We start from the raw sequence: 12,337 nt of genomic DNA on the forward strand, positions 1-12,337 counted from the left end.
AGAATTCCCCCTTTTTATTTTGAGCAGGAGATTGAGTCTGGGTCTACCCACAGGGCCACCCTTCCTCTCAGATCTTCCCTTCATTCAGAATAACTCTTCCCCTTTCCAGAGCAGCACACACACCCACTGCTGGCGGAGTTGTACCAACACAATGGCAGCATGGCTGCGCGCTGACCCCCAGGACAAGCCGTCCTCTCAGCCGTCCCTTTAAGGAGAGGCCCTGCTCCGGTCCGGGTGACCAGGCATTCCTCTCTCCTGCAGAATGACGTTGGAGGAGAGAAGGTGCTGCAGAAGAAATGGACCACGTTCCTGAAAGCCCAGTTGACGTGCTTCCAGCCAGGACACTTCCCTTTCAACGTGATCCAGCACTCCTTTGTCCTACCCCAGCCAGGAGGGGGCGCCGTCTTCTATGGAGTCTTCACTTCACAATGGTAAGGCAGAAAACTTTCCTCTCCTGTCCAAAGGGCTCAGAAATCCCCTAAGGACCCATGTATTCCCAGGCCCGCAAGGCCACAAGTCCCCTATCGCAAGAAGGACATTTTGGGGGGCGGGGGAGGGGCTCTGTCCATCAGGCCCATTCCGATGGGTATGCTGAACCCAGAAAAGAGGACCCTTCTGTTATGGTTCACCCTGAATATTTCGTTATTGCAGCACATGTAATTAACCTGTGGAACTCCTTGCCACATGGTATTGCTGAAGAAATTGCTTAGTAAATTTCAGACCTAAGAGATGAGACTAGTGTCTAGTGGTTAGAGCAGGTGGCTTGGGGTCAGGACTCCTGGATTCTAGTCCCACATCTAGGCGTGAGTGTGATCTAATAGAGCACTGGGGACTGGGAGTTGGCATGCCTGGATTCTCTGCTCAGCTCTAGGAAGGAGCATAGCCAGTGGTCAGAGGGGGCTGCGAGTCAGGACTCCTGGATTCTATTCATAGGCAAGTGCCTGTCGCTGTGGGTGGTGAGGGTTGATGCTTTGCAAGTGTTTGGAGGCCCTGGATGGAGGTTGCTGTGGAAGCAGCTGGCATTATTATTTCAGAAGGTTTATATGGCCAAGGAACAGCCCTTCTAGAGGGCCCCAAAGGGGTGGACTCCCGATGCCCACTGACCCACACGTCACAGGCAGGGTGTGGCTGGATCCCACATCTGACCTGCTGACCTCAGGGTGTCCCCCTAGCGCTGGCGTGTACCGCCAACAGGATCACTCATCCCTTGGCAGGCAGATGGGAGACGCAGGCAGCACGGCGGTGTGCGCTTTCAACCTGGAGGACATCGAAAGAGTCTTCAACGGCAAATACAAGGAGCTGAACAAGGAGAGCTCCCGGTGGATGACATACAGCGATGAGGTCCCTGAGCCACGCCCTGGCAGCGTGAGTATCACCTGCTTCACGCATCTAACTCCACGGCATGAAGATGTGTGCCGAAGGATGACTTTGCAGGACAGATTTGGGGTTAAGCCAGGCGGCTGGAACTCAGGACACCTGGGTTCAATTCCTACCGGGGCCGCTGACTTCGGGCAAGGCACTTAATTGCTCCGTGCCTCAGTTTCCCTGGATAATAGTCCATCTGCCTTGCTTTTTACAGGAAGCTGGCATCATCAACTGTGCTTTCCCCCTTTGCAAGGGTGCCTAGAGCAAAAAAAAACCCAACCCCCTAAGCCTGTCACTAGCCCAGTTCCCACCACTGATAGCCCTTCTGATCCTCTGCCTTTCTCCTCCCACTGCAGTGCTCAGTGCGCCCATCGGCAGACAAAGTCCTGACCTTCATGAAAAACCACTTCCTGATGGATGGGAAGGTTGTGCCCAGGAACAAGCAGCCGGTGCTGGTGAAGCAGAACGTGAAATATACGCGGATCGCAGTCGATCAGACCCACAGTGTCTCGGGCACCTCCTATGAGGTGATGTTCCTGGGAACAGGTATGGCTCCCATGAGCAGGGGACACCACCTCGTCAGTGCGTGGAGCTGGATTCTGCACCCAGCTGACAGTTTACCTAATGGAAAAGCTCCCATTGTCATCAGTGGGACGGGGGCAGGCACTTATCGCCGGAGTCAGACAGGTCATTCCTTTTCTGGTGATTGACCTGAAAAATGAAGAAAAAATTCATTTCAGGTGGACCTGAAATGAAACTTTTTGGGGTTTGGAATGAAATGAAAAAGTAAAAAAAAAAAAAATTAGTTTAGTTTTTGAGGCTTTTTTACCTTTTGAAAAAAATGAAATTGAAAATTCAAAGAAAATGTAAACATTTTGACAATTTTTTTTTTTTGCCAATTTGTGTATTTGTTATTTTGGAATTTGTGTGTTAGCAGAGCAGGGGAGTGTTTCACACCATTCTACTGGCCAATCTCAGGTCTGTTAATTGCACCCTGCCCATTGCCCTTTCAGTTACGTCTGGCTCTCCTTCACTTCCTGTCCCATGCATTGTTAAACACATTTACTGCTCTTCACCCCAGAGGTGGCTGCATTTTAGTGGTGGACAAAGTGGTTTCTATAAGCTTGACAAGGTTGGTGCCAGCCAGCTAACAAAGTGCTTTGGAGGCATATTGGGGCAAAAGGTCCTGTATAAACGAAGGGTCGTTCTCTTTTAATTAAGCAAATTGTGTGTGTGTGTGTGTGTGTGTGTGAGAGAGAGAGAGAGAGAGAGAGAATTGAATAGACTAGCCATTTAGATCCAGATACTCCACTTCCACTGAAACTAAGACCTTAAATACCTTTGTTACACACAGTCAACTTAGAGATCAACTCCTCAAAGAGAGGATGCCTTCTCTCAGCCCCATGGCAAATACACTTGTGTCCCTATATTTCCTCCCACAGATCAAGGATTCCTGCACAAAGCAGTGGCTCTGGCCAGTGGTGCTCATATCATTGAGGAAATCCAGCTGTTTAAGGACCCAGAGCCTGTTCAGAACCTTCTGTTCTCATCTGGGAAGGTAGGAGACCTGCAGATCCGCCTGGTGCAGCAGACAGGAAGGGGAGGGTGCTAAGTAGGTGACGTAGATGTAACTGTGTGACATTTTCTGTGCATCTCCCCCCACCCCCGCCCGCAGGGGATCCTGTATGTGGGGTACTCCAAGGGGGTCCTGCAGGTGCCGCTGGCCAACTGCAGCGTGTACAGGAGCTGCGCTGACTGTGTCCTCGCCCGAGACCCCTACTGTGCCTGGGATGGGCGCAGCCAGTCGTGCCAGGGGGCCCGAGCCACAAACAAAAACACGTGAGTAGCTCAGTGTGTGGAACAACTCAAGTGTGACCTCCAAGAGGGAAGCAGGCATGTCTAGTGGTTAGAGCAGAGCCTGGCCAGTTAGCACTCTTGGGTTCTACTCCCTGCTCTGGGAAGAGAGTGTGCTCTAGTGGTCAGAGGAAGGGGGCTGGGAGTCAGGGTTCATGGCTCTGTTCCCAACTCCAAGATGGGGTAGGGCGGGGGTGGTTAGAGCAGGGGACTAGGAAACAGGACTCCTGGGTTCTATTCTGCCTTATCCCACCGTGTGAATTTAGGAAAGTGACTTGCTTTATTTCCTGCCTGCAAAGCGGGGAAAATAACACTCCCCTGCCTCCCAGAGCTTGCCAAATGCTTTGAGATCTTCCCAGGACAGCTGCTCTAGAAGGGCAGATGGGTATTTCTGGGCCTTGGGGAGTGGGGGGAGAGGGGAGGGTGAAAAGCCCCTAGTGTTCCCTGAGCACTAGCCCAAAGGACCGCCCACCAGGAATACAGCCCTGCGGTGTTGCTAACGCACTTTGCTAGCACTGACGGGCATTCCACAGGCACCACGCTCTCAGAGCATATGCCACTGGCCAGTCACCTGTGGGTGTCAGCCAGGATCCCAGCAACAGCCCCGTGTTTCCTAGTCCACGGACCCGCTCAGCTGCCCTCAGCTTCCTTCTTCAAAATTGCTTTGCAATAAGCTCACGCCAGGAAATCGATGCCTTCCAGCTCTTGTCCTCTCCTCCATGAGGCTCTCTGGATACATCCAAGCTGCTATTTTTAATACGCTCCCTCTAGCCCCACTAGCACCCATCTGTCCAGCTGGCCTGCAAGGCTCCCAGCTGCCCTCTGAGGCTGCCTTGTCTCCCTGCCCCAGCTGAGGCGCTGGCGGGCAAGACCCGAGATCGTCCGTCAGCCAGGAGAGGTTTTAGAAACAAACAAACCAGCAAACTTTGCTGGTGAAGTTGGGACCATGTGGTGGAAGGAGAGGAGCTGCTGGTTCCCACAGCCCGTTCGCGTCCGTCCCAATCCACAGGCTCCCACCCCCTCCCACTGTCCCAGCCCTGAGCTCCCCATCCACACAACTCTGCCAATGTCCCTCGCTTTTGCAGAACTCCCTGTGCTTCCAGTCCTGGGCAGACTCTACAGTCTCACCAAGCTGCATCCAGATCTGGAGGGTGATGGCTCTGATTGATAATAAGACAGAAAATATCATGTCACCTCTCTATAAATCCATGGTACGCCCACATCTTGAATACTGCGTGCAGATGTGGTCGCCCCATCTCAAAAAAGATCTATTGGAATTGGAAAAGGTTCAGAAAAGGGTGACAAAAATGATTCGGGGGATGGAACAGCTTGCGTATGAGGAGAGATTAATCAGACTGGGACTTTTCAGTTTTGAAAAGAGACGACTAAGAGGGGATAGGATAGAGGTCTATGAAATCATGATTGGGGTGGAGAAAGTAAATATGCAAGTGTTATTTATTCCTTCTCATAACACAAGAACTAGGGGTAATCAAATGAAATGAATAGTCAGCAGGTTTAAAACAAACAAAAGGAAGTATTTCTTCACACAACGCACAGTCAACCTGTGGAACTCTTTGCCAGAGGATGTTGTGAAGGCCAAGACTATAACAGGGTTCAAAAAAGAACTAGGTAAGTTCATTGAGGACAGGTCCATCAATGGCTATTAGCCAGGATGGGCAGGGATGGTGTCCCTAGCCTCTGTTTGCCAGAAGCTAGGAATGGATCACTTGATGATTACCTGTTCGGTTCATTCCCTCTGGGGCACCTGGCATTGGCCAGCAACCAGCTCACCTGCCGTCCCCACATCAAGTAGCGGCTTGAGCGAATTCATTGCCTTGGGTTCTCAGTGTGTCACTTCTCCTTCTCTAGGAGCAACTGGCTGCAGGACATCGAGACGGGTAAGCCGGGAGCTATGTGCCAGCAGATCAGTGGGAAAGGCAGGGCCACGCCCAGGTCTCAGGACAACTCGGGCAGCAGCCTGGTAAAAAGTTGAGTATTGACTTTCCGGGTTTACTGTGCTTGGGGCACGTGTTTACTGGCGGGTGGGACTCTGACACCAGCAATGCTACGAGGGGGGCTGGGGAGGCCCGCTGTGAGCCAGGGGGGCTGCCTGCTCTAGGGAGGAGCTGAAGCCAGGAAGGAACGAACGGGACCAAGCTCAGTGCTTCTGAGGCGTCAGGTCTCTGGTAGGCTTTGGCCCTGCTTTCTGCAAACATTGTGGAGCAAATCCCAGGAGAAACTCTTCAATCAAAAATAATGTAATCAAGGCAGTGCTCGGCCCAGTAATAAATAACACGCCAGGGTGCCAGCCTCCTGGACCACCCTACAACACCACACCAGGGTGCCAGCCCCCCTGAACCACCCTACAAAAGCATGCCAGGGGGCCAGCCCCCCTGGACCACCCTACAACACCATGCCAGGATGCCAGGCCCCCTTGGACCCATGCAACACCACACCAGGGTGCCAGCCCCCCTGGACAACCCTACAACACCTCGCCAGGGTGCCAGCCCCCAGACAGCCCTACAATAACAAACTGTACAGTTGCCCCTCTGTGCCCAATCCACTGAGGATTAGAGGCTGTTGTGGTGCTGGGAGCCTTAGCTCACGTTTCAACCACTTGTGCTTTTAGCTCTGGAGGTCTCCACTGGTGCATCAGCCAACATGGCAGCCATCACATGGTCTGATACAGCAGCCGCCGCTGGCTAGCAAATCTCCCGGTTCCCAGCCAAAAGTTGCTATTAATTGAAAGTTGCCAGGAAGCTCTGGAGTGTGCCTTCCCCGGCACTCTGCCTGCAGCCCTGAAAACCTGCCTGTGGCCAGGGCCTTTCTTCCAAAACCAGCTGTCGCTAAGCAGCCTGCCTGTTGCCAGGATCTGGATCCCCAGAGGGACAGGATCAGCTCCCGGCAAAATGTCATTATTACCTGAAAGTTGGTAATATTGGGATTGCTGCAAACCGGCACCCGCTTTACTTAGATATACTCTTCAGTGCAGGCACTGTCTCTTTGCTCCCCGTTTCTATCGCAGCCAGCGCAAGGGTGGCCTAAATAATAGTAGGTGACTGCCTGAGGTACAGGGCAGTGGATAATTGGGCCCGTTTACTCCAATTTTGGCCTGGATTCTGCTCTCAGTGACACCAGTGTGAATCTAGAGTCACTCTGGTTGCATCCATGTAGTTTATACTGCACTCAGAGTCTAGCCCGTCCTGGCCTGACTTTCCAAACTGCTTTGCTCTTGTGGATGCCCCCCTTGAGGTGCAGAAAGAGGGGATGGGGGCGGTGCTCAGTACCTTTGAAAATCAGGTTTCTCTCTAGATGCCAGGGTGGATGCCCAGGTTGGAAGTGGAGCTTTTTTTTCACAAGAACCTTTTTTTTTTTTATGAAAAATGCTGATTCAGAGACACCAAAACATTTTGTGCATTCATGTCGGTTTCGCACCAATTGTTTGCCAAAAACAAACCCTAAAGAATTTCCAAAACTATTGAACCGTTTCAATTTTTCAGTTCAACATTTCCTTTCGTTTCCAAGTGAATTAGCCATCTAAAAGTGCTCAAAAATCAAAACCTTTCATTTGACCTGAAACACTTTTTTTGTTTTTAACTTTTCGATTGGCCACAAAAACGATCACTGTTGGTCCAGTTTGAAAGGAATTTTGTTCCCCGCAAACGCCGTGACTCGCCCCAGCTCAAGTTGCAAGGAGCTGGTGCCAGCTCTTTGAACAGCAGCGTCAGCTGGTCCAGGAGGGCAACCAAAGACTCACCGCTCCCTCTCCCCTCCTTGTATCTTTCCAGCTTTGAGCCCAGTCCTGAACTCCGTGATCCGGCTGCCATGCCCACAGCTCTCCGCTCTGGCCAATTACAACTGGAGCTACCCAAGGCCGAAGACCCCGGCGGGGCTGACGGTGTTGGACGATAAGACGCTGGTGATCATCATGCAGCGCCAGGCGGCGGGCGAGTACACGTGCTGGGCCAGCGAGAACGGGCACCAACAACCGGTGGCCCGCTATGTGGTGCAGGACCCCACGGGGGGTGACGACTACCCCAACATCCTGAGTGAGAGCGGAGGGGACAGCATGGTCGGGGAAGGGCTGGAGCAGGGGGCAGGCCCACAGGGCGGACACCGCTCCTACTGGGCGCAGTTTGTGACAGTGACGGTGCTGCTGTTGGTGACGCTGGCCGTAGCAATGGCCGTGGCTGCCTTCTCCTACCACAGCAAGCTCAAGGCCAAGAGCAAGGTGCAGGGTTGCAGCACCCCCGAAGCCACCAAGGTGTCCAATCAGGAGAAGGTGCCACTGAACGGAGGCCAGAGCCCACAGCTACAAGGGCCCTTCCAGGAGGGGGCCAAGGACCCCAGGGACTGCTGTGTTCAGATGCAGGGGTTGTACCAGAGCATAGACGCAGACAACAACAGGTTAAACGCCAGCCTGGGGGCCAGGCAGGGCTTCCAAGGGGTGGCTCTGGAGAAAGCTTAAGCTGGCCGTGCCTGCCCCGACCTGCCTTTCGTCTCGAAATCAGCCGTGTGTCGTGGTAACGAGCAGCCCTGCGATTACAAACCAGTGTGCGTGTGGCTCACCGCTTGGGAGCAACCCTACAATAACAAACCGGTCTGCGTCCAGCCCCCAAATTCATAACAAACATTGTATCAGCTGGTTAGACCTTCCACACGGCGCGCGCGCCCAGAAACTGCACCTGCTCCTCGTCCATGTGCCAGCTGCTGCCGCCCACCCATGTGTGGGTCGCTCCACCACTGAAGAGTGATGGGCCCAGCCTGCCTCACTGCGCTTCTGGGCATCACCAGCAGCCAAGTCGTGGGAGGGGCGTTAAAAAAAACAAAACAAAAACAAACCCCTTCCACTTTTGGGTTTCCGCACCAACCAAGAGACAAACACGGAGCCCATCTGGGGCTCTAGATGACCGGGTTCAATGGAGCTGGCGGGCAGAGCAGCGCTGAGGAGAGTGTGAGCCCTTCCTGGCTAGGGCCCCCTGCGTGTTCAAGCAGGGAGCAACCCCGCGTTGGGATCTGAATGTGCCCAGTGTTGCTGTGTCTACGTAGCTGCTGCTTCCCAGGCTGGTGCCCCCCACAATTGGTGACATCCCTGCACTGGCCTGGACTAGCTGGGAGCTGCCACGTCCCCTCCGCGAGTGCTGTGAACAAAGGCCAATAAGCGATGCGACCGCTGCACGTTACCTAGTGTGCCCCTGGCCAGCTCAGTCCTCCCCTGTGTGGGATGCAGATGGTGCCAGTGGATGGCTGGGTGTAGCTCTGCCGGGGCCCAATCCGGTTCCTTACAACTCTGAATATGGGGTCTAATGTTCTGCCTTTGAGCGCAGGGTCAGCAGTTCAAATCCAGCCCCAGCTGGCAATGATCAGACAGCTGATCCTCGTCGGCCTGCGTGCAATGAGCAGCTGGGCTCCCAGTCTAGTTCCTGCTTGGCCAGAGGTCTGGATCACAACAGCCAATGCTAACTGGACCCCGCAATGGGGAGACCGGAGATGGCCCACATCACGGAGACTGCGCTCTGCTCTGGAGGGTGTCCTTCCATCAGAGGGCATTGAACTGTCACTCCCTGCTGTGTGTGGGTAGACAGCTTTAGGGCCTGATTCTCATTTACACTAAGGCCTCTTTACACCACTCTGGTCTGGTAAAGGAGGCATAAATTATAGCCACATCCCCTCTGCACTGCCGGAGGGGTATAAGGGGCCTTTTAGTGTAAGTGAGAACCAAGCTGAGTTCCTGGGGTTTTGGAGCCAACAGCCGGAAAAATCTGCTTTGGGGGAGGGGAGGGGACTTGCAAGGGGCTTTGGGGATGGGGAGGAGGCAGAGGTTGTGACTGAATATGAAGTTCTTGTTTTTTTAATTTAATGTTTTTAGATTTAAGTTAAACTTTTCCCAGTAGCAGCGACAAGCGATCGAACCCTTTGTTTCACCACCTCTGCCAGTTGCGGAAGAAACGCGGCTACCGAAACCAGCTCTGAGCCCAGCAGCTGGCCGATAGCCACACTGACAATGCCCAGTGACTGGATTCGGAGCCAGGAGTGCAAACCTGGTGCGGTTTTTGCACAAACCACTTGGTTGCACCGGGGGCTAAACACAGCCAGGCAAGTGGATTTCCCTGGGATTTCTCCCTGTCCAATGGGATCAGTTTGCTTGTTTCTAAAACCCTTCTTCAACCGCATCAGTATTATTTTGTGACGGATAAATTAATCCCATGTATTGCTGGTCTGTTGCAGCTCTGACACTGCTATTATGCTTCAGTGAAATCAATGCAACACGGGATGGGTTCACTTGTTACATTTTCCAGCAGCAGGGGCAGGTTCTACCAGGGTGTCCTTCGAAAATCCAGGCTTCTTTCTCAGTTACACTCACACCTATTAATCCTGCTCTGTGCAAAACTGGCTTCTAAGGCATTGTGAGCCTGATTCTCATTTACATCCAGGTCCTTTTACCCTGCTCTGGCAAGGTAGATGAGAACCAGGCCCTGGAGATTTCAAACGCTGGGGCAGTTGCATGGTTGCAAATTATGGCTTCAAGTGGCAACGCCTGTTAGACCGGGGTTCCAACAGTGCAACTACGCTGATGCTTGTAACCGGAGCAGATCCCCAGCTTATTGTACAATAGCCGCCTGATCTGATGTAAGAGCATTGCCTGAGCTCTGTGACAGACTCAACACCCTTACACAAAACCATCCAAGCAAAACTCTTCCCTGGAACCTTGCCCTCTTTCATTCTGTTCATTGGATAAAAATGGGTGTATCTACATGGAGGTTGCAATGTGACTGTGAAATCCTGCTGGAGAGAAGGCCAGGGAGTTTTTACCTTGATGTGGCTAGTCAAGGTGAACTCCAGGAGGGGCAGGGTTCACTTGGACAAGCCACACTGAGGTAACAGCTACCTGGGCCTCGTCGGCATGTGGATTTTACGCTGAGGTACGCAGGCCTTTCTGCAGTGAAGACCTAGCCTGTGTGTGCAACTCCTGCTCTCATTCTTGTGCCATCTACTGCTCTGTAACAGTGACTAGATTCTTCGACCAAGTGCCTGAGCTTTTACAGTCAGGACAAAGCCCATTCTGTCTGTCTGTGTCGCTGATCACCGGGGTCTGTGCCATGTTGTTCGGACTGCAGTGGCAAGCACAGCTTTCGGGCCTGATCCTCCGCTGGTGTCAATCAGCATAGCACTTTGGGCTCAATGCTGATCTATACCCGCTGGGGATCAGGCACTATTAACTTCAGTGAAGCTGGACCAGTTTACACCTGCTTGGGATCTGGCCCCATTAACTTCAGTGCAGAAGGGTCACATTACACCAGCTGGGGATCTGACCCTTCATTGCTTGTTTTATGATGTTTAACCTTTTTTTTTTTTTTAAAAAGATGTACATCTTCCTGCTCTTGATACATATTATTTTTTATTAAAAAGAGAATGTCACACTCGTGCTGCTTTTCTATTCTTATGTAAAGAGCGTGTTGTTAATGAGAGAGAAAGGGCCTGATTCTCCATTGCCCTGTACCTTCCCCATCATTTACACCAATACAAAAGGGTGTGAAACACTACCCTTCTGAATTGATGGCCCTTTGCACTGGTGTAAATGACTGGTGTAAAAATATCTGTTTAATAACCAAGGACTGGATTCCATTTCCTTTGATTGTTGGTCTTAAAGGAGTTAAATTTACTTGATGTTTAATACCATAGGGATTACCCCAAACACTATTGAAAGGCAGCTGGCTCTGGGATGAATGCCTTTTAATAGCTCTCAGCAACACTACAAGATGAGAAGCACCAGAGAAGCTGTTTGTTGAGTCAGAAGCGTTAATACATTAATATTCATGTCTAGTGGATGCATAGCTCTGTGATAAAGTGGGCATCATTGTCTCCATTTGACATAGGGAAAATGAGGCACAGGGCGGTAGGAGTGGCTTTCCCAAGGCCATCAGCAGAGCTGGGAGCCAGAAGTTGTCATTACCAGCTGCCTACTCTAACCGTTAACTTTTCCCCAGTGGGAGACAGGCTCCTAAATTCCTTTGAGGAGCCGCAAGATTCCAAAGAGCCACAATTTTGTGCACACAGCAACTCATAACTCCTTGCTGGAGCATTGATTCAGCATCTGATCCGAGGTATAAGCACTCCCTTACTGAGTCACCAGCACACCAGTTACGTCTACGTCCCCAATGCCACTCAGTTTGTTAGATGAGACAAGATCACGGTGTTATCGCTGCAAATAAATCTATGGCCTCCATCCCTGTAGCATCTCAGCACTTCACAATTGCTAATGTGTTTATCCTCATGCACACACTATGAGTCAGGGCAGTGCTATTATCCTCGTTTGACAGATGGGAAACTGAGGCCCAGAGAAACTAAGGCCCAGATCCTCAAAGGTGTTTAGACACCAAAATACTTTTGAAACATCTAGGCCTAGGCGATTTGCCCAAGGTCAAACAGCAAGTGCGCAGTGGAGCAGGGAATTGAAGCTAGGTTTCTTAAATCCCAGGCTAGTGCCTTAACCACTAGACCGTCCTTTCTTTGGGAAAAGCCAAACCAAACCTGGTTGTTATGGATTGATCTTCAAAGGTGTGTGGCTCCTGGTGACTTCAAGTGCAGCTGTTTGCTCAGCACTCATGCAAAGCAGGGCTTTATCAGCCAAACTCATCTGCCCCGCCTGTACGCCCATCTCACTTCAATAAAGAAGGAAGGCAAGAAATGGGTCATGAACCAGAGGGACCTAATGGAAACTTTCCCTCTGACAATGTGAAAAGAAAAGAAAGTGCTGATGATCAACAAAAGGAGTGATTTGAAACCGTGTTCTCGGAAGAGCTAGCATGCTCACAGGTCTGAAAGAAGCATGCTCCTTACACTGTAATTACAAAAAGAAAAGGAGTACTTGTGGCACCTTAGAGACTAACAAATTTATTAGAGCCTAAGCTTTCGTGAGCTACAGCTCACTTGAAAAAAGAAAAGGAGTACTTGTGGCACCTTAGAGACTAACAAATTTATTAGAGCATAAGCTTTCGTGAGCTACAGCTCACTTCATCGGATGCATTTGGTGGAAAAAACAGAGGATATACACACACACACAAAGAACATGAAACAATGGGTTTATCATACACACTGTAAGGAGAGTGATCACTTA

At 51.4% G+C, this 12,337-nt stretch overlaps 1 protein-coding gene across 13 annotated transcripts in view; it reads left to right on the forward strand.

Annotated features, from left to right (window-relative positions):
• Positions 1-10,643, forward strand: part of SEMA4A (semaphorin 4A) — a 47,759-nt gene extending 37,116 nt beyond the window's left edge. For 8 of the 13 annotated variants that reach the window (XM_043502192.1, XM_043502196.1, XM_043502194.1 and 5 more), the window contains 7 exons: positions 262-431; positions 1,215-1,365; positions 1,722-1,911; positions 2,808-2,923; positions 3,041-3,204; positions 5,089-5,207; positions 7,008-10,643. In XM_043502192.1, coding sequence (XP_043358127.1) covers positions 262-431; positions 1,215-1,365; positions 1,722-1,911; positions 2,808-2,923; positions 3,041-3,204; positions 5,089-5,207; positions 7,008-7,687 — 1,590 coding nt within the window. In that variant the 3' untranslated portion in view covers positions 7,688-10,643. Of the gene's footprint in view, positions 1-261; positions 432-1,172; positions 1,366-1,721; positions 1,912-2,807; positions 2,924-3,040; positions 3,205-5,088; positions 5,208-7,007 lie in introns of all 13 variants that reach the window. The other 5 variants (XM_038382903.2, XM_043502189.1, XM_038382905.2 and 2 more) reach the window with 1 other exon arrangement.
• Positions 10,644-12,337: the final 1,694 nt, after the last annotated feature.

This window comes from Dermochelys coriacea, chromosome 24, assembly GCF_009764565.3.
Source record: "Dermochelys coriacea isolate rDerCor1 chromosome 24, rDerCor1.pri.v4, whole genome shotgun sequence".
Classification (NCBI taxonomy): Eukaryota; Metazoa; Chordata; order Testudines; family Dermochelyidae; genus Dermochelys; species Dermochelys coriacea.